Here is a 23554-nt window from a genome sequence, read left to right as displayed (position 1 = left end):
TTATTTTACAAAGCAGCTGGTGGAGAGTAAAAAAGTAGGACCCATTCCTTGTCCCCTAGGTCCTTGGAGCTGGTGGTGATTCTAAGCTAAATTAGACCCTATAAGATAGCTATCCCCAATAATAAACACCCTCAGAGTTTCCAGAGCTAAATTAGTCTTTAAATGTAAATGTTAAGAGAGTACTAGACCACTTTGGACAATTCAGGGACATAATCTGAGTATTCAACTTACCTTATGATATTTTTCCAAAGCAGAGCTAGAAATAACTCCTGACTTTAGAACAGTATAACATATGAGAAGATTGTTCATGCTGTGAATTCCACAAATCAAATCATCATCATTACTTTTTAACAAATGGCACTACCATTTTTTTTGTATTGCAAGATGAGAGGAAAAGAAGATTGGACTGAACATCAATAGCAGTAAAGTTCAAATTTATAAAGACTTGTTCATCCAAAAGTTTCATTTACTACCTATCCCCCAGATACAAACTTTTATAGCTACAAACTTAGAGAATATAAAATTGCAAAGGTCCTCTAGTTTGTCCTTATCATCTTTCATGTGAAATATCTGAGGCCCAGTGATGTCAAATGATTGCCTACAGTTGACATTGGTGTTAAAGACAGAAGTAGTATTGGATGCCTCTCTTTCAAATGAAATTTGGGAGGGTAGCCTAATCCCAAGAGAACAAATTTCACCAACTAGAGCTCATGATTTTAATCATAGCCTCAATGGATTTTAATCCTTTCATGCAATTGGGAAGATTTAAAAGTCGAGCATCTCGTATTTTTCATATGAACAGTCAAATATTTTTTGCTGCTGCTGTTGTTTTTCTGGTTTGTTTTTGCTTGTCAAGGTACTGGAACAAAATTTCACTCCATTGTCTTGTAAATACAACACCGCATTTAAAAAAAAAAGCCTATTTAGTAACTCCCCATACATCTCCATATATTAAGTGTTCCCCTTGGGACATTCTTTCAATCATTCATACCCAGTCACATATTCTTCTGTAGTTTCTTAGAATAAAATAATCTTAGAATAACGAGGTTATCTCAGAGGTCATCTTGTCTAATCTAGACTTAAACAAGAGTCCTATTTATTTCACAGAAGAAAAATAGTTCTACCTTGTTAAAGAAAAGTAAATGATAAAAGTACTTCTTCCATGTTTTAGCCTTTCAAAAATTTGAAGGCAGATTTAAGCATTTAAACTATTGTTATTGGAGATATCTGTCAATCAAGGTAGCTATAAATATATGTATATAAGTATGCATATAACTATAATGTTATATATATGTATATGTATATGCAATTATATTATATTAATGTTATATTACATTATATTTGCAAACACATATGAACACATACGCACATTTGTACATATTTCACAATGTCAAATTTATACACACATATGTGGAGGGGGACAATATACATATGTTTATATGTGTGTATTCTATAGTGTCAAATTCATATATGTGCATGACTCATGTGCAGGTGTGTATATGCACACATGAACATATATGCATCTATGTATGCACACATTTATTGTTAGTATATATGTGTATTCAACAATGTCAAATCCATAAATGGAAAATATACATATATATATATGTGTGTGTGTGTGTGTGTGTGATGCATATATGTGTGCATTGTATTATGTGTATTGCATGTTTACATATGCATATATGCACATTGCATGCATATATTTGTGTATACATATATGTTTTTATATGTGTATATTCTGCTATGTCAAATTCATATGTATGATATATGCATATATATGTCTATATATGTGTTGTATGTCTTTGTGTGTATGTATATTTGTGTATGCATATAGATGAAGGCATATATAACACAAACATGTGCGTTCATACATACATGAATACATACATACACACATATAATCATTGTCCTTTTCATGATCTACTAAAGCAGTGATTTACTTCTTTGTTATTAAAGTCTTACTCTAGTTCCCTTATTAGATTCAATGTTTGCCTATCATAATATCATGATATTATGAATACTTTATATAATTAAAGAGAATACTGCCACCCATGATCAGCTAGTCTATATGGTAGAAGTACTTAGACTTTTTTACCTTGTTCATCAATTCTAAGAAAACACTTTCAGTTGAAGCTGTAAAAAAACAACAGCAGCAAGTACAGGACAGCACCACCCAATTATATGATACTGGTAGGGACTTGATTCTTTTTGAAATTAGATCACCCTAAGTAATATTTCCTTTAGGGAAGGTTTGTTTTAATGTATAAAGAGGGGTATTTTGACGTTGTTTTCACCATGAAGAGGATTTGTCCGTATTTTATTCTATGAGTAACCTCCATCACTGGGTAATGTAGCCATGTTTTCCTGGTTCTATTTTAAAATTGTATTTATATTGGATTCTGTACATCTTCATCTTTCTCATAGATAACCTTTGGAGGTCTGCCTTTTTCTGGGAAGCCAAGTTCCAACAGTAGAAAGAATTTCAAAGGATGCATGGAAAGCATTAATTACAATGGAAATAATATCACTGATCTTGCCAAGAGGAAGAAGTTAGAGCCTTCCAATGTGGTAAGCCTTGTCCATTCAATGTATTTTAGTCCATGGATAAATGAGACAGTCACTTGCCTAAAACAGGCATTTGTCACAAATGGAAGAAAGGAGGATTGGTGATATTGGAGCTGAAATTACTAGGAATCATTAGACTCATTTAGCAAGTACTTTAAGCTTTTTGAATTTTAAGGTTTTCAAGGGACCTTTGAGACAATCAGCTAGATCTATTTGTGAAAAAGAATCCTCAGTAAACTACAATATATTCAGTAAGAGGTCACTTCGGGTGCTGTTTGACAATTTTTTTGTGTGTTGAAAGATTTTTAATGAAATTCAAGGACTACTACTCCTGAAAGAACCCACATTACTTTGGGGTCATAAGATGGTGCTTAGACTCCTGATATGTCTCAGGTCTAGGTGACTGTAGCTGAATTAGGCTAAAGACATATGAGTAGATTTCATTAATGTAGGGTAAAAAGAAGTATTTTCAAGTGCTTCTATAAAGAGTAAAAATACATCAAACACAGGGTATAACTAGGACAGTATATTCCATGATCAACTAGTCCTATTGCAATTTTATAAACCGGTCCCTATTTGTAAATACATTTTAAATGACATTATATTTTAAAATGTTTTATGAAATACAATATATGAAAATAGTTGAAAGTAAAAACACAGTTCTCTTATTTTCATGCACTATGAGAAGAGAAGTTTTATTAGGAAAAATAAACAATTTATATTTTAAAAGAGAACAACTTAAAATATCATTTAAACCTGAGTTAATAGTAGCATCACCAGAGCAACCTTCTCCAACAAAACAATCTGGGGGGTGTTGCCTGAACCATTTCCCTATCTCTAACTTTGGTTTGAATTCCCTAAACTAGGACCAGGCCTTATTCAAAAGTGAATCCTTTTAATCCCTATATTTTGTGGGAAATATAGGGCCTATTATAGTTATGTCAATAGGAAAGTGTAGAATTTAAACATTTTAGAAATTTAACAATAAGGTGGACCTTTGGGCTTTTATGAATAAAAAGTGTCTGCTCTCCCAGCTCTGACTCCTGAGATAAACATAAAAATAGAAGGAAACTTGAAGGCTCTTAGGGCAGAAATAGCGGTCTGTTCAGGGCTCAAATATGACTGATTTTACTACAATATTTATGTGTAAAAGTCACTAACTTTTCATGATGAGAAAAAAATTCCAACCTTTAAAAACAAAATAATGTTGAACATTATGTGTTCAAGTTAATTTTTTTAAATTTATGTTAAAATAATTTAAATGTAAGATTGTTTTGTACGAAGATAAAATAGTTGAATTCAACTAGATAGCAGAGTGGATAGATTACTAAACTTTGAATCAAAAAGCCTTGAGTTGTGCTGTTTCCTCAGCCACTTCTAAGCTGCTTGACAATGAGCAAGTCACTGAATCCCTCTTTATTTCAATATCCTCATCTGTGAAATGGGGATAAAATTATACCTAACTCATAGGGTTTTTGTTTTTTGGGTGGTTTTTTTTCAGGGCAATGAAGGTTAAGTGACTTGCCCAGGGTCACACAGCAGCTAGTACATGTCAAGTGCCTGAGTCCAGATTTGAACTCAGGTCCTCTTGAATCCCGGGCTGGTACTTTATCCACGGTGCCACATAGCTGCCCATAGAGTTGTTCTGAAGATTAAATGAGATAACTGATGTAAATTACTTTGTAAACCTTCAATTCCTATATAAAGTCTAGCTATAAATATTAATAATGATTCTCATTTTTAGCTCTGGAGAACAAATGTGGTAGTATGGGCAATCCATTTTAATTCCCCATTTATGCAAAAAAAATTGTTTAGTCACTTTACATGAATTTATTAAGCATCTGCTTTGTTCTTAGAACTCTATAAGCCACTGAGCAAAAAAAAGGGACAAAAAAAGAAATTGTTCTTATCTTCAGTTATTACTTAAAATTTTCTAAACAGAGCAAGAATCCATAAATGAAATGTTTGTTTCAAAATATTTTTTTTCTGTCATGTTTCATTGAGTTTTCTGGATGAGTCAGTATATAAACATTTATTAAACACCTTATGACTCCTTCTCATTGGTTCCTCAACCACTTTCACTTGATTCACAAATTTATTTAAAGTGTGAAGTCCATGCAAAAGACTTCACATGATATATGTAAGTGTTCCTGCATAGCTGAGTGAAGTATAAAAGGAAGTGAAAATACTCTCCAATTATATCCCCTTTAAAATACACATTGACAAATATACACACTTAGGGAAGTACACACACACACACACACACACACACACACACACACACACACACACACACACCCCACTTCATTCCCAGCAATAGAATGAAATTCAGAGCCAGAATTTCAATTGATTCTGAAAGCTCTAGGCAAAACAAAGAGAAGTGGGGATTATATAGAAAGAACTTCTAGACAAGAGCAAATATTTGTGCATGAGACTTGCTTTCAAAGATGCCAGAGGCTGACATTTCAGTGAAAGATTGATGCCCCAAACCTACTGCCACTTTCCCTCATTATATCCAGGCTGCAGAATTTGCCACTGATCACTCAAGAAAAACGTTTTACTTGGCCATAGAGACAGTTCTCATGGCTCACGTATGTGGTCAGCTCCAGAAGCCCTGATAATTTGCAGAGACAGTCCTGTTCATCAATAAAAGGAAATATTTTAAATAATCATCTGTGAAGGTGTAAAGGAAATTTAATTTGAATATTAATTCAAAGAGACATTCAGACTTAAATCTGATCACTAACTTGCTGAGATTTTGCACAGGCGTAGAAGACCCATGGCATTTCAGGGTATGCACGTGTTTGGAAGGAAAAACAAATCTGAAGGATTAGATGAAAATGTCATCTTTACAGACTGTCTACACATTAAAAATGAATGGGAGCCAAGGCAATTTATCCAAATAATTTCAGAAAAGATTGTACTTTTCCCTCAAGCTATCAAAATCTCTCTTAGCAAAGATCATTGGTTTAATTGCTTCTTTCACTATTTTATGTGTAGACCCTGAATTTGTGAGTTATTATCAGCCTGTCTGAACATAATCCCATTTTCTAGGCCATATATATTATTCAAATTAGCAGGGCAGCATACATATAGCTGTGGCATATATGGGAACAGTGCTAAAATATTGCTGCCTCAAAAGCAAGATTTGGAATGAAATTAAACCACCCAATTGCCTCATCTATGCAAGATTATTTATTGAGACACCAAAAAAGCATTGTTATCAAAACCTTAACTTCTAATTCTTATACTTTGGGCAAATGCAATCATAGAAATCAGCTGATGTGTCATGGAAGATAATCTGTCCAGGTGAAGTCATATATGAAAAGGGGTATCTCATCTCCCCAGAGATCCCAATCCATACCCCAAGGACATAGTAACTGGTCATCAACTCCTCAACCATAAGGAGAAAGTTGAAGGAAAGTAGTGAGGAAAACCAGGCTATGAGAGTAGTACTGTGATTAGGGGACCTACTATGAAGAAATGTTCTACAGTGAGGAAACAGTCCATGAAGTATAATAATAGCAAAATACATGACCACTATAATATATAGCTGCTTCCATTCATTTATCAGTGCACTGTGGCAATGTTCTGTTCCTCCGCACCCTAGTTACAGTTCTAACTGATATAACATAGGGTCTTCTATAAATTTGTCTTGTTGCATGAATAACAAACACAATGTTATAGAATAAAACTTTAGTGTAATTGAATCTTTATATTTCAGTCCAACAGGGATTTGAATAATTCTCTTCCCGATCCTTTAGTAATCTGAGTGAGTTAATAAATCTCCCTGATGACCTATTTACCACAGTAAGAAATTCTCTTTAAAAAACAAACAAACAAACAAAAAACCTCCTTAGTTTATGGCTAAGTAGAGTGAGGCTTGGGACTTTTTTAGAATAATGACTTGTAGTTTTATCAGGTTAAAAATAAGTTTTTAAAACCTTAGCAATAAGAAGAGAACAATAAAAGTGATTAGGAAACTTGGGTTCTCCTGTGGCATCTGCCAAGTCACTGAACTCCATTTCTATCACTTGCCAAATGAGGGAATAGGACTAGGTCTCCAAATATTTGTTTTTTCCTCAAATTCTCTTTTTTTTAAAGTCTCAAATTCTCTTCAATTTAAATTCTTATAATTAAATACTCCAAATTATTTTTTCATCATACTGAATCATTATGTAGAATAAAAGGAAAGTTGACAGCTTACAGACAGATGAAGTGGCTAAACTAAATTCACACAGGTCATGAGTTTCAGAGCTTGAATTTACACCCATGACATCTGGTTCAAAATCCAGTTTTCTCCTACACCACAGTTCCAGTATCACAATTCTTTATTGCTTTTGAAACTACCACTATGAACCCGGGAAAAGAGTTAGGGGGTATAGCTTTAACAATGATGATCAGTGTCAAAGGAAGACCTCATACATCTTGGTTCTAAAAGTGAAACAAGAATTCTTGCTCTAAAATGTCAGCTTTCCACACAGTGAAACAAAAGTGCTGTTCTTTCTGTTCATCAGAAAGCGGTAAATGATGTATTAATGAGCATATCTGTTATAATCCAGCTAATGGTCAATAGAGGGCAATGACATTCATTCTTCCACACTGGGTTTATTAATCATGCTGTCACCATGGAAAGACTTATCAAGAATCAGAAATGAAGATTCCAGTTGTATATCTGATATCTTCCCTCCAACAGAATGACAACTGTATGCCCACACATACACATCCGCACACACACACACACACACACACACACACACACACACACACACACTACACACACAGAGTCATCAAAGGTATACAGATCATACTTGTCATGCTAATGCATTACATGCTCTCTTCTCTCCCTGTCCTACAAGTAATGGGGCTATGTTGTATGGCTTGGCTTGATAGCCTTCTAAATGGGATATGGATAACATAGAATGTAAATCCATGAAGAATATTCAATAATCCATCTTCATGCCGTGGTCTCAATTATATAAGTGGGTGTTTAGAATAAGTTCATGCTGGGGCAGCTAGGTGGTGCAGTGAATAAAGCACCATTCTTGGATTCAGGAGGACCTGAGTTCAAATCCAACCTTCAGACACTTGACACTTACTAGTTGTGTGACCCTGGGCAAGTCACTTAACCCTCATTGCCCCACAAAACAAAAACAAAATAAAAAAACAGAATAAGTTCATGCTTTGGTTTAAAATTGGGGATTCACAAGTATACCACTGGATTGTGAGAACTGGTTATCTTCAGTAGGTACATAGGTTTTGTTTTGTTTTGTAGGGGAATTTAAGTTTTTCTTGTGTGGAGCCACATACAGTTCCTGTGTTCTTCAATGCCACAAGTTACCTGGAGGTACTGGGTCGCCCCAACCAGGACCTATTTTCAGTCAGTTTTCAGTTCAGGACATGGAATCCCAGTGGCCTTCTGCTCTTCAGCAACTTTGCAGATGGTTTAGGGAATGTGGAGATTGACCTCACCGAGAGCAAAGTTGGTGTCCGTATCAACATCACGTTAAACAAAAAGAATCAAATTGACATTTCCTCAGGTAAGTGAAAACATATTTGCTGTCAAAATTGTCCATGTGAAGTTTGTAGAAGTACCATTAGTGGTCACTGTTGCTGTAGGTATAACCCTGTATTAATGGAGGGTTTGAGGATAACTATTTCTATTGAATAGTAAGTTGAAAGAACAAGATACATTTTTTAAATTGCTCTTGGTGTTCTTCGAGAAAAGATCATCTCATTGTGATCATATATTCTTCTTTCTGTATTTCAATCTATCTGAGTAAATATTTTGCTAACAGGTATAGATATTTATGTCAAGTAAGATAAAAAGGTGTCTGGTCACGTGATATAAAAGTTGACTCAATGCTCCTGGACAAGGACATATTTCCAACTTTTAATAACAGTATGCTATTTGAATTAGGACAGAAATATAGATATAGATATAGTGCGTCTATTGATCTATCTGTCTATCTATCTATCTATCTATCTATCTATCTGTCTTTGTAGGTTGTATCTGATGCTAGTCAGTGAAGAATAAAGAAATTGACTAAAATTCAATATTGTCAAATTAGAGAAGTAGGTACTCCAAAAGAAAGGAAGGAAGGAAGGAAGGAAGGAAGGAAGGAAGGAAGAAAGGAAGGAAGGAAGGAAGGAAGGAAGGAAGGAAGGAAGGAAGGAAGGAAGGAAGGAAGGAAGGAAGGAAGGAAGGAAGGAAGGAAGGAAGGAAGGAAGGAAGGAAGGAAGGAAGGAAGTCAGCATGGAAAATGTGTATAAGGAAAAACAAATGACTTCTGAGATACAGATTATAGAATCATTATTTAGGCAAAGTAGGATAGGAAAAATGTTGGTGTCACCCTGTACAGTTGAATGCCCAGGACATTGTTTTTCTTAAAAAGAAGCAATAAATGAGATGATGTTCTTATTTCCACTAAATGTAGTTAAAAGGGAAATTACTTTCAACTGTAACAAGTGGCTCTCTCTAGAAACAAGGAAAGTTTAAGCAAGGTACTGAATTGTTTAACCCTGAAATTGGTTATCGATCTTTCCCTGAACAAGTTTTCAGGAGACAACCAACCATGTGCTTTCAGTGATTTAAGTGAAGGCAAATTTAGAAATGAAAGGCTGGACCAGATGATTTTATTGCTGTTGCCTCTGGATTTCTGATTCTCTAATTCTAGGTTACACTAATGGAAAGGTTCCTCTTTGCAGTTAAGGTTTGGGAGAGGAGGGTCTATCTTGTTAGTGTCATATGTAATGTTTATGTAACTTGACTAAGAATGTCATTGGATAAAAGCAAATCACTCAGTAGATTAAACAAAGTCTTATTTCTTTAATACTAAAATATGAAAAAATTACAAGCGTAAATTCTTTCTATTGTGTAAAATCTAGAGAAATGGGTTGTTGTTTTTTTTTTTTTTTGCTAAATCCCTGAGGACAACTTGAAAGACCAGAATGACCACTAATCTACAGAATGAAAATTAATCAGAATGGAAATTTATATTAGGTAAATAGGAAATTTTTTCTTATTTCTCTTTCCATCTCTTAAATATACCTATTAATAATTGTGAGTAGAAGAAGATTATATAGCTGTAAGGGCTGAAATAAACAAAAAAATATAAAGTCATTGTTTCATTTATTTTTTCTCTAATATATTTGCCATGTATTGTTCCTGTAATAAAATTATCTATGTATCCTATTCTCTTACCAGAATATAATGTATATGAAGCCAGATGATGTCTTATCCAAACTTCTTCCATTAACTAGCACTGTGTTTTACAGTTGACACTCAGTATGCATTGGGGAAATTATATTGAACTACTCATATGTGATTTTTGAGGCCAAAAACTTTGAACTCTGAAATTTTTCTCTCTAACTACTGCATTGTTTCTTTCTATATTTCCAATAACCTTACTTTTTCTGAACCTAATCTTTGGATTCATCTTGATTTCATGTTCCTGTTCACTTAATCTATTACCTACATTCTGGATTTGCTTTATGCCTTTCAAAGTCTTGATAGTATGATCAGACATTTCAGTGATGTACTTTGTCTCCTGTTTGAATTCCATGACACCTTGACTTTTGACTTTTCTTTCCGTGATGATCATTTACCTTAGATTCTCCATCTATCTTTTCCACTCGTTATTTTTAGAGGAAATTCTAAAATCCTAATAACTAGGTCCTCTTCAAATTCATTCCCTTTTACCTCATTTGAGATGTCACTGCTGCACAATCATAATTTGATTCATTTCCTAACTCCCTATCACATTTCCCAAAAAAATCTATTTAAAACCTCAACTATCCTCAAATCTTTAACTCTATTCTTCACTGTCTAGACAGATGACCTTGTCTCCCATTTTTTTTTTATGAGAAGACTGAGTCATTCTCCCAGGAGCTCTATCAACTCCTCTTATCCATATTATATCTCTTTATGTCCTCATCTATCTTCTCTTGTTTCTTTCTTGAATCCTAGAATGAGGTTGCCAATTTTCTTGTCAAAGCAAATCCCTCCACCTCTGCCAACCTTCTATTCCCTCTTGTCACCTCTTGTTTAGTCACCTTAGTCACCCAGTTGATCTCCATATAGCAAAGCTGATACATGTGCATTGGAACTCTCATTCTTTGGATAATCTTAAGCCCGGGATTCCACATTCAATCCTTTCAGTCAATAAGCAGCAAATATGATTTTTTTACAAAGTTCAGAAATTGACTAGAGTGATGTGTATAGCATCTGATACTGGTTATGTTGAATCATATTAAGAAAATATTTATTTTGGGGGGCGTCTAGGTCGAACAATGGATAAAGCACTGGCCCTGGATTCAGGAGGACCTGCATTCACATCTGGCCTCAGACGCTTGACACTTGCTAGCTGTGTGATCCTGGGCAAGTCACTTAAACCTCATTGTCCCCCCCAAAACAAAACAAAACAAAACAAAAACAAAAACATAAAAACAAAGAGATAATACCAGACTGTTTCCCTTTTTTAAAAAAAGAAAATATTGATTTTTTTTAAAAGTAAGTAATGTTTCAAATGTTATTTTTTTATTTGTGGCATTTATGCTTATAAACTTCTTAAAGCTCAAAACTGTGCTAAAAATTTTGAGACATCTTGTATAAATACATCTACCACCACCCATTTGGCTTACTTGTCTCCAACTCCTTCACAAATATAGTATGAGAAACTTTGTGATAATGTGTTGAAATTAGGGCATGATATACTTCTGGCATTGCTCTGACTTACCTGTCATAAACTTTGAAAAACATAAATATATTTAAGGACAAAAATGTCCTTTCAGAATCAAAAAAGTTGAGCTAAGCCAATTCAGGTTTTAAGTACAGAAGCTATATTTTCTCAGAGCTCCATGAAAGACTAAAACTATAAAATTCTGAGCTTCTCTTCCAAATTATGCATGTGAGCACCCTCATCATTCTACCCAGAGATATGGAGAATGGTTCCCCTTTCCAGGTAAAGGATGAAAAGAATTTGGCACAAATATGGCACCAGTGGACCAACTCAAGAAAAATGGCCAGTGCCAAAGTAAAACCTCTTTTCCCATCTTTAAGGTGGAAAAGATTATCAAACACAAGACAGGTGTGGAGAACCACAGGATGAAAAATGTCTTTGAAAACAAAAGTATTTTCTCAGAGCTGTCAGAGACTAAGGGAATAGCTTTGTCCAATGTTATCCACAGAGGCTGTTAGAAATACCAGAAGATGATATTGATTCTGTAGTGGTTCTAGGCTTGTGGCTTATGTAACACAGAGATCAATTCATTGTTAATCATCCATTTATTTATATCACCAAGCACAGCAAAACAGGTAATTTTTTTTTCAGAAAAATTTTATTTTCCTTTAAAACAATTCACAATCAATTCTATCTGACTTTTCTGCAGGTCCAGGTTTCCATAAAATTTGCATCCAGAGAACCTTCTTGTAACTATGAAATATTGTTATTTTTGGTGGTGATGGTGGTAATGATTGGCCTTTATTTTTGAAGTAGATCAATGACATCAAAGAGTGATGACTTGTGCTGGAATCAGATTTAAGTAAGGCAGAATTGCACAAAGTAGTCAGCCTCACTCTCTTTCAGGGTCATTGAAGGCAGATGGTAAGACAGAAGTCAAGACTACTGATAATGGTCCTAAATACTGGATGACCTTGCCATCTTTGATGTCTGACAAAGATCTAAGAACTCCCACAGTTCCTGCTCCAACTGCTTTCTTGGCTGTTGGAACAAATTGTTTTCATCTGCTCCTTCTGCTGGAGGAAGTCTTCACATACTTGGGGTAGTCATTCCCTTAACTCTTGGATGGGTTTGAGACTTGTTGATTAGCCTCAACCTGGTTTATCCTGTCTGCAGAGACAATTTACCAGGATGTGGCTTCCGTGCCTGCTACAGCTTCTTGGAGCCAAAGGTGAGAGTTTATGAGTAGCCCTGAAAAGGTCTCAGCAAGTTCTCCTTCCAGAGGTGCTAGTCCTCCTTGAATACCCCATATACCTTATTACATATTGTTAAAATTAGCATGAAACATTATTGTTTAAGCCATACTGGATCTTTGTAATTACTTCTTTTATTTCTAAATGTTGACAAGACAATCCTTTTAATAATACCTTCTAGAGTTTTGCTAGAAATAAAAGTCAAGTATAGCAAGTTTTCATTTGAAAGACTCTATCCTATAATAAAAATGGGATTTTTCTCCAGTTTGAGATAATTCTCTCCTTCATAAATTTTCAGAGGCTAATCTTTCCAATTTTTACTTTAAAACTGCTTTTGAATTGTGGTGCTGTAGAAGACTTTTAAGAGTCCCTGGAAATCATATCAGTCAGCACTTTAAGAAATTCAGAAAAAGAAAAGAAAAGAATATACGGGGCAGCTAGGTGGCGCAGTGGATAAAGCACTGGCCTTGGATTCAGGAGGACCTGAGTTCAAATTCAGCCTCAGACACTTAACACTTACTAGCTGTGTGACCCTGGGCAAGTCACTTAACCCCCATTGCCCTGAAAAAAAGAAAGAAAGAGAGAGAGAGAGAGAGAGAGAGAGAGAGAGAGGAAAGGAAGGAAGGAAGGAAGGAAGGAAGGAAGGAAGGAAGGAAGGAAGGAAGGAAGGAAGGAAGGAAGGAAGGAAGGAAGGAAGGAAGGGAGGAAGGGAGGGAAAGAAAGAGAAAGAAAGAAAGGAAGAAATCCAGGCTACTCATTAGAAGAACAAATACTGAAGTTGAAACTTAAATTGTTCAGCCATGTGATGAGAATATATGACTCATTGGAAAATACTCTGATGTTGGGAAATATTGAAGGCAAAAGGTGAAGGGAGTAGCTAAGGATGAGATGGATAGTTTCATGAAAACGATGAACGTGATCTTCCACAGACTTTATAAGATAGTATAGGACAGAAGGGTCTGGGGTGCTATGATCCATGAGATAATGAAGGGTCCAACACAACTGAACAAATGAACAACAAATGTTTAGAACTCACCCACCATGCTTTGTTTCTGTGTCCTCCTGACAAAGGGAACTGACTGACTTCTGAGGTTTATTTCTCATTTGGCCTTTTAATAGTGATTAGAATCCCTAGGACTCCGTTTCTGGATATGTAAAATGAGAAGGTTGGATGTTTTAACCTTTGAGGTTCCTTCCAAGTCTAGATCTGAATCTATGATCCATAAGCTAAGGCACTTTTGCTCCCACAAAGATAAATATTTTTATAATGGATTTCAAAATTGAAAAAGTCAATTATTTTACAGAATGCACCCTCTGCTTCTGCACTTCACATCACATCTTTGTATATATTGTAGTAGTTTGCTTCACAATGTCAACATAGAAATAGTCCCAGTGCGACAATAATTAGGGTTATAAATAAGTATTATTTGTCATTTATTGATGTAGAAATTCTTGTTCTGACAGTAAAGAGACATTGTCACCCTTTACATATCTCAATATAACGAAGGCCAGCTAGCATATTCTTCCTCTAACTTATTGTACTATTAACTTCACTGCATTTTTTGTGCATGTCTCCTGATGTCAAGGACAAATGGCATGTCATTCTTTCTGAAAGTGGCATTGTCTTTGGGAGAGCTCTTGATGCCTGAGGGAAGAAATATTTCCTCTATCTTCATCACAGAGGTGTGGAGAATTGTCTCCACTTTGACAAGTCCTGGTATTCATTAGCTTTGGCATCATCCCTCTAGTGTGGGTAGCAAACAAAAGAATTAATCTCAAATGAATAATTGTAGTTCTCAGCATCTGTTTAGGATTCAAATTAGGATTTATCCATAATAATGAAGGTAGTCACATGGAGTTTAGAAGTGACTATTTATCCCAAAATAAATGACTGAGATTCTTAGTGCTTTGGTTTTCTCTCTTTCCCCTTCCAAATAATTTCATTGTATACATAGCCATGGTAAAACCAAGGCATCTGTTTATATATCTAATTCAGTTCAAATAAAATCAACAGACATGAATTTATCCCTTTCCCTAAGAAAAGAATGGTAAACCCATAGTTATATTTAGTTAGGAAGATATTCATTCAAATTCCACCTCAGACACTTAATAATAGCTGTGTAATGCTAGGCAAGTCATTTAACCTCTCTTAGACTCACTATCTTTGTAAACAATGTAGCAATTAACATTCATGTAATATTTTAAGTATTGCAAAACACTTCAAATATGCTCTGGAGAAGGAAATGGCAAACTATTCCAATATCTGTCAAGGAAACTTTAAATGGGGTCACAAAGTGTCAGACACTACTGAAGAAAAATTATTGAGCACCTGAACAACTCAAATATGTGATCTCTCTTCAGTCTCACAAAAACCTTGGAAGTGAGGTTTAATAAATATTTCCATTTTGGAGAAGAGTAAACTGAGGCTGAGATTTAAGTGACTTGCCCAGGATTTACACAATTAATAAGTGGCAATAGCGGCAGCTAGGTGGCGCAATGGATAGAGCGCCAGCCCTGGAGTCAGGAGAACCTGAGTTCAAATCCAGCCTCAGACACTTAACCTGTACTAGCTGTGTGACCCTGGGCAAGTCACTTAACCCCAGTTGCCTCACTGAAAAAAAAAAAGTGGCAATATTTAAACTCAGGTCTTCCTCACTCCAAGTCCAACAGTCTACCCAGTTTCTCTAAGCACAGGATTTATTTCATAAAACATCTGTAAAGGGGCAGCTAGGTGGTGCAATGGATAGAGCACCGGTCCTGGATTCAGGAGGACCTGAGTTCAAATCTGACCTCAGACACTTGATACTTACTAGCTGTGTGACCTGGGCAAGTCACTTAACCCCAATTGCCTCACCAAAAAAAAAAATTAATTAATTAATTATTTTTTAAAAGTCTATAAGGAAACAATAAGATAATTAATGTCATGTGTTCTGTTACCCCTAAAGTGTCAGAAAATGGAAATTATTATGATTTACATGAAAAACACTGTACTTCCCATGGATGTGACTGTGGGAAGTATCTAACAACAGAATAAACTAAATTATTGAACCTGATTATTTTTAAATGGAGCCAGAAATGGAATTACTGGCTTATTCAGGGGTTTAAAAAATGTCTTCCTCAAAAAAAAAAGTCTTCCTGTTTCCCATTAATTGGTGTTTTCATAAGCTTGAGACTGGGTTGGCAGGGCACATTTTCACAAGGTCATAGAGATATTGCAACTTAGACAATTATGGAAAAAATGTTACACAGCAACAACTAATGTTCTTGGTGAATTGAGTGACAAATTCCCAGGTCCAGTCACTTAAGATCTCGATGTAGGCAGAAATTGGTGAAGGGGCTGGTGGTGAATCTTTCTCATCCACATTGTAACATGATAATAGTTGTGCTTAACTTGTTAAAGTTGAAAAGAAAAAAAAAAGTGGAATCTCAATACATATAGGGATATATAAACAGTAATTCTAATGATGCACAGCAACCAGAAATAAGAGGAAGATGAGGGATAATAGGATTGACCAAGGTAGCAAAGACCAAATTTCCGGAGCCAGTTTTACATTGCCTCTACTGTCTTCCCTCTCGCTGTAAGCCCTATGTCTTCTTAACTTCCTAGACTGTAGAACTAGTCAAATATCCACTCTATTCCCAATCTGTACTGTGAACAGCTTCTTCTCTTGATAAATGCATAACCAACTTAAAGGATATAAAGACAAGTATTACCAAGAAACTAAGGTTATTAAAAAGCAACCAAGTTTTTTTTTAATGTTTCAATTGAAAAGAAGGAAACCAAACTCTCCTGAAAAGACTTGGCTATTAGACACAGATATTTAAACTTTTGCTTTAAAGTAGGTTTGGGCTGGTGCCATTTTCATGACTGTGAGGATCTAAAGTCATCAGAAAGTCATTATTTCATTCTCATCTTCAGTGAGGGCCCTTGTGGCAATGAAAGATGAAATGACTGAGTAAACACAGGTTTGAGCTTCCAAATATATCTATTTATGAAGCAATGCATACCAATTGCTGAACACCCCAGGACCAGATGTCTTCAACATTAGCTTTGGACCTCAAATGTAGGAGATAGATTTTTATACATTAAAAACAATTATACAAATAGGGCCAATTATTTAAAAGAAAACAGAAAATCAGGATATAAAATTAGAAAATACGATATCTATTTGGAGAAAAGATTAGGGACTTTCTAAGTTGGGAAGAAGAGAAGTGTAATTCCCTGAAATCACAGAAAGAGGTATCTCACTTTCCCCAAGTGTCTATATTCAATCAAAGACACTTGAGGAAAAAATAACTCATTGATCAATATGGGGCCAGTTTTCAGATAAGACATGGGTTGCTTGAGATGTATAATTGTGAAAAAACTCCTTACCTCAGTCTTTAGACTAGGTTTCTAGTCAGCATAATCTAAATCATCATTTAGGGATCTCTAGGTAATAATGAGGTGGTCCATTTTCTCAGTCATTCAGGGTTAAGATCAAACAATGCAATCAAGTTTTCTCACAAGACAGAAATTGGACAATACCCTTGAGAGAATAAAAAAGTAGCTGAGCTGCTGCAGAATTGAGTCACAAGATGGAGTCTGTGCTGTTCATTCAATTCCCACTACCACTTGCTTTTCCAATCCCCTCAATCCCTTCGTTATCCTGTCATCCACCTGTGTCACCACACTTGTGTTCTTTTTCTGACACAGGCTCTGAAGGGGCAATGCAATTTTTGTAGCAGAACTCATGTAATCCCAGTCTTTAGGTCATCCTACAATGACTTTTTTATTGCCCATTTGGACTTTGTCCTAAAGCAGTGGTCTGCAAAGTGCTCTACACCTGGCCTGACCCCAAGAAATGCATAATCAACCATTCAGAGACTGAATACCTTCACCATGCTCATCAGTGTCTCCAAAACAAACTCTCCTTCCTCTTCACCCATTATAGCTCAACACTACTGTCTCCTGCTTTTTTCTGCAACTGGTCTCTGGGGGCTTCCCTAATGAAGTTACAAAGAACTGATTGCTCTGTGGATCATTCTGAGTGGATGAGATCCCTCTCATGAATTGTTTTTAAAAATTCTAGTAGCTAGAAAGAAGTAGCATGAGATGAATATGGATGGATTGTTATATGGAACAGATTTCCTCATTACATTATGTTGTTGTTTGCCAAACCCACCCCTCTTGTGAACCTCAGCATTCCTGTACAGAACAGCACCATTATTCCAATCTCTTAAGATTTTGGTCCTCTTATTCTTTTTGACTTCTCACTCCCCTGAAACGTCTCTTTCCTAAATTAACAATGTTCTCTTAATCACCAGATCTGATGATCTTTTCTCAGTCTTTATCTTTTTTTTCCTGTTTGTTACATTTGACAATATTTATCCCCCCTTTCTTCCTGAATACTTATTCTCTCCAAGGTCTGGAAAATGATGTGTATTGTTCCAACTTTAAAAATTCTCATTTCTGCACACTTAAAGCACTAATAAATAAATTTTCTCTGATGTGTTTAAAAAAAATCTTCCAAATTACTTGCATAAACTGATGATGAGTGAGATGAGCAGAACCTGAAGAATATTGTACACAGTATCATCAACATTATGTGTTGATCAACTGTGATAGACTAGATTCTTCTCACCAATCCAAAAGTACAAGAAAGTTTCAAAGGACACAGGATGGAAAAGGTTCTCCAAATAAAGGAACTGTGGATACGGATGCTGATTGGATCATACTATTTCTTTTGTTCTTGGTGCTGTTGTTTTTCTTTTTTGAGGTTATATACATACATACGTACATACGTACATACATACATACATACATATATATATACATACACACACACACACACACACATATATATATATATATATATATAACCTGTATCAGATTACCTTCTGTCTAGGGGAGGGGGGAAGGGAGAAAAAATTGAAATTGGAAATATTATATAAATAAATGTTGAAAGCTATCTCTACATGTAACTGGAAAATGATAAAATACTTTTATTTTTAAAAGTCTTCCAAATTAAGCGTTTCCACTGGTTTTGGATTAATTTGCTAATATGCAACAACAACTTCAAACTGGCTTGTAAGAACAATTATAAGGGAAGATAGAAATATACTAGCTATATTTCATAATTGCAATATCATTTATATAATTGGTGAATAAAACTCTGTATCATGGTTTAGTAAGTATATCCAACAATGTATTTCTTTCCTTTGGATACATATACATAATGGGATTATATGCTTATTTTTTGTTTGTTTTTTGTTTATTTGTTTGTTTGTTTTACAGATAGTGGAATGGTATTTTTAAAGTTTGGAAACCATTTTCCTAGAGCAGGTGTTCTTATCTGTGGATAGATTTTGCAGGCTTATGAGCTTGGATGGGGGAAAAGTGACTTTTTTTTTTCAGTAACCTCTAACTGAAATTTAGCAGATCCTTCAATTATGAATGTAGGCAACAAACCATGGTAGTGTTAGGCTTCAGCAGATTGTCAAAGGATTCTCTGGCACTAAGTCCTTGGATGTGTTGCTGTCCTTGCTATTTCTTGATGATTTATTTGGTTTGTCTGAAGGAGTCAGGCCCACCATTAACAGGAATGTCCATCCCTCTCATTTCATGGATGAGGAAATTGAGGCTCAAAGAGAATTTAATTTTCTCAAGGTAACACAGCTAGTAAGTTTCAGAAGCAAGATTTGAGACCAGGTCTTCCTGACTCTAAGTTTAATACTCTTTCCATTATGACATTTTCTTGTCCTTCTACCTTTCCAGCCTTATCTCTTACCCCTCTCCTCCACATAATTAATCTTCCAGTCAAAATATATACCGGCTCCCATACACACTCTGGACTTCTGTGCATGTCTTCCTTGGTTCACGCTCTTTCTTATGTCTGGAAGAGAATCCCTCCTCTGCCTTTTGAATTGTAAACAGGCTTCAAAGCCAAGCTAAGTGTGCCTCCCTCTGCAAAGCCTTCTGTGATACTTCCTTTCATTTATAACCTCTCCCCCACACCCCAGAATTCATACTGTACTTTGTTCATACTTCTCTCATAACCTTATAATGTATTATTTTGTATTCTAAGTCATTCGTCTATGGGCCATGAAGTTAGGGACATGTATTTTTATCTCAACTTTTGATCTCCCCCAATCCCTATTTCAGTATTCTGTAAACAAGAATCTTCTAATAAATTCCAGTTTTCTCCTATATTAATCACTTGAAAACATAGAAGTATCCGTAAATAATATTCCTTTAGACAAAGGCCACATAGTTTCCTAATCAGAAAAAGAGACTGAGGCTTCAAGTCACCTATAAACAACTTGAGGTGACCTTATCTCTTCCCACTTTTCTTCCACTCATATCTAAGTATTATTAATTTGACTTTTTTTTGTATTTTGTTAATTCCCTTTTTCTCTACTCAAATAACCTCCCTCCTATATTACACCATTATAACTTTTTGGGGGGATTTTTGTAATAGTCTCCTAATTATTCTCCCATTCTCCCTTCCAATTAATTCTTCACACAGTGGACATACTAATATTCCTAAAGTATGAGTCTTGTCACCTCCCTTACCTACTCAGAAAATCTTCAATGGCTCCTTATTGCCTCCAGGGTAAAAAATGAATTTCTCCATTTGGCCTGTAATACTCTCCATAGTCTTGCTCAGATTTCTATTTCCAAACATATCTCACTCATTTCACATTTTCTCAAATGGTTTTTGTTTATTCCCACTAGACCAGTTTACTTGCTATTCCCCATGCAGAGCATCCCCTTGTCCAACATGTAATGCATAACAGGAATGGTTCCTCTCCTCATCTGGACCCCTTGAAATCCTAATCACTCTCAGGATTCACCTCAAGTACCACTTCTAGTAAAAGGCTTTACCATTTACTAGAGCTCTCCCCATCCCACCTAAATTACTATTTCTGAAATTTACATGTTGTATATTTTATATTTACCTATCTATGTACATTTTATTTTCTACAAATAGAATGTAAAAGCTTTGAGGGCAAGAACTGTTATTCCCAGACCCAAGCAAAGTGCTTAAAATATTTAATGTGATTGATACATGTTTTTTTTATTTTATTTTTAATTTATGTAATAAAACAAGCATTCCTGTAACATATTAAACTTTAAAAAAGATGATTGCATATGAAAGTATAAATCTGCTATGTAGAAGTTGCTATTCCTTTCTAATATATAACAAAATAATCAAACCAAATTACCATTTGATATTGGTAGTCATTTTAGGTCATAAGTATCACTGTCCTGTGGAGATCACATTCATAGACCATTGCCTCTAAGTTCACTTTGTGAATAGTAGTCAGAATTGTTCTTTTTTTTAAAAGCACAAGTAAAAATCTATAAACTTTGAAACTCAAAAAAATAATGATGAAAATTTTAGTTATCAATCTGTTCAAGATTGTACAGTTTGGGGATTAAGTCAAAATTAGAATCAAAACTGTTTCTGCTTGAAATTTAACAAAATTAATTGAAAACTAATTTATTCATGCATTCATCTGGTTGGTTTTGGTTGTTTTAGGAAGTAGGATAGTTGCGGTGACAGGAAGTAATTTAACCTGTGTTTGTATTGATTTTTAATGCTTTGGCTCTAGATAAATGGAATATTAAATCTTTCTTCTATAATGGGTTGAGTGGCCACAAGGTCCCCTTTTCCCACTATAATTATAGCTATGCTATACAGCTATATTTCTATCTATAGTTCTATCATCACTTTTCACAGTACTTATATTATTATATCAGAAGCTTATGAAAAATAAGCCATTCCAAGCTTTGAGCAGACTATAGTCCTAAATGTGTTTGGGAATGCTTTTTAGGAGAATGTGTCATAAATGATGCTTAGGTTTCAGGTCTAGCCCCAAAGAAACCTAATTAAACCACCATATAGCTAATGTATAGAAATATTATTTCAGTGATTCTTAGCTACCATGTCTCAAGATTATTTTCTTTTTTTGGAGCATTCTAGATTTATGGATTTATTTATCTATTTGTTTAGCATTTTCCCCACTTTACATGGAGAAACAAGTTTAACATCGATTTTATAACTTTGTGTTCCAAATTCTCTTCCTCCGTCCCTACCCCTCCCAAGAATTCAAGCAATTCAACATGTTATACATGTGCAGTTGTGCAAAACATATCAGACAAAAAAAAACCTTTAGAGTCTCAAGGTGATTTTCATGGAGAAATGCATTTAGAATTCTACCTCAGCAAAACATGAAGGAGATGCAGCATGGTGCAATGGATGGAACACTGGAATTGGAGATGGAATCTAAAATCGTGTTTCTGACACTTGTAAATTATGTAATCTTGGACAAGTTCTTTAACTGTTCTAAAATCCAAGCAAATGTTTATGATTATTTTTTAGTTATAGATGGTCAGACTGACCTTTTTTGGAATCAGTTCCCATACTACCTTGTTATGTATTACAATTCCCCCACCCCCACCCCCACCCCACCCCCCACACACACACTGCTGTGGAAGTTGTTCTGCCAACAGAGGCCTTAGGGGAAAAGGATATACAAATGTTTTGGTCACCTGTAATGCTCCAGACATGTACTTTAATAGATACCTCTCTAAATTCATCATTCCCTAGGTGTTCTGAATTGGGACAACAGAAGGCAACTGTTCCAGGCATTAATGGGATTCTGGATTTAAAATATACAAGTATATATTCATTTTACATATATATAGATATATATATCTATATATATCTATCAGCTGTTCTTTTATATGATTCATTTGTAAAATCAAAGTTCTCAATTTGGGCACAGTATTCAAGTCCCAAAATTAATTGTCTTTCATTATACATTTACATTGCTTGGTCAATGAACAAAGAAGCAGGCTCAGCACGAAGAAGAAGTAGATTCAAGTTCCCTCTCTAAAATATATTGGCTAAGTGGCCTAAGGCAAATACCTTAACATTTCTGTAATAATAGACAACTCTGACCTAGTGTTGTCAAACTCAAACAGAAAACTATCTCTGCGGGCCACATATTGACTTAGAAAACCACAAATTCGCATTGTCTGTGTTGAATCTTATTTTTATTTATTCAGTTAAACATTTCTCAATAGCATTTTAATCTGATTCCAGCCAATCAGAATTTTGCTGGCTGCTTGCTGCGTATAGGTCTTGAGTTTAACCCCTTTCCTCTGCATTCTTTAAGAAGTTTTTTCCTCTGGGAATTGCTACTGTTCATGGTATTAGAGGTCCAATTTCTATCCCTATAGCATATATAGTCTACATTTCTTTCATTTTCTTTTAATGTGGAAAGGTTAATATAGTTATGTTTCACTAAAAACAAAAATGGCCTGACCTGTTATTTCCCATTATAACCAATCCTTGTGAAACCTAATCTTAATGAGGTTTGAGACACAAACCATAACTATATTTGGTGCTAGGGTTTTGTCCCAACGCTGTCAGTTGTCCCCTCACCACCCCTAGAGCAAGTCTGTTTATTATTGCCATGTTATTTATTGTGTATGCATAAGTTCTGTAGTGTAGCCTAACTTTTGTGTTTTTGTAAAACCAATAAATGGCTTTGGGCAAAATATTCCTATTCTTTATTTTAATGGTTTTCAGAAGGAAAAGATACCACATATACATATATGTGGATATATACATGTATAAAATAATATTCAATGTTACACCAAACCATTGCTTTTTCAATACTATCTTAATGTTTCCAAAGAATGTAAAGATCTTTATAAAGAACTTAGGAACTGTGAGGGCAAGGAAAGAGGGAAGCCGTATGCTGAGTCCTCTCTGATGCTTTTTTATGAGATTTAGTTTGAATTTTATAAATTAGTTGGAATCTATCTATGCAGTGAGCATCTCTTTTCTCTCTCATAAATATTCGAAAAATCAGCAAGTAGACCAGTGTTTCTCCCAATGAATGAATTTATACCAATTACCAGTATTCAGTGACAGCTTCTTCTCTCTTTACTTTCTGAGTCCCTTCTTTAACCTGTTTTCCTAAAACAGGAATATGGGGGGGGGGAGACAAAAAAAGCTTCCTCTCTGAAACTATTTATATTTTAGGTCTTTATTGGTG

The 23554-nt window shown here is 35.0% G+C and overlaps 1 protein-coding gene across 1 annotated transcript in view; it reads left to right on the top strand.

The window, feature by feature from the left end:
• CNTNAP2 (contactin associated protein 2) overlaps positions 1–23554 on the top strand; it is a 2668322-nt gene that overhangs the window by 1173592 nt on the left and 1471176 nt on the right. The window contains exons 7-8 of the mRNA XM_043968036.1: positions 2425–2568; positions 7841–8105. Coding sequence (XP_043823971.1) covers positions 2425–2568; positions 7841–8105 — 409 coding nt within the window. The remainder of the gene's footprint in view (positions 1–2424; positions 2569–7840; positions 8106–23554) is intronic.

The sequence above is a fragment of the Dromiciops gliroides genome, chromosome 5, assembly GCF_019393635.1.
Source record: "Dromiciops gliroides isolate mDroGli1 chromosome 5, mDroGli1.pri, whole genome shotgun sequence".
Taxonomy (NCBI): domain Eukaryota; kingdom Metazoa; phylum Chordata; class Mammalia; order Microbiotheria; family Microbiotheriidae; genus Dromiciops; species Dromiciops gliroides.
Note: the sequence above shows the minus strand (reverse complement) of the source record. Positions and strands in the feature narration are given on the sequence as shown.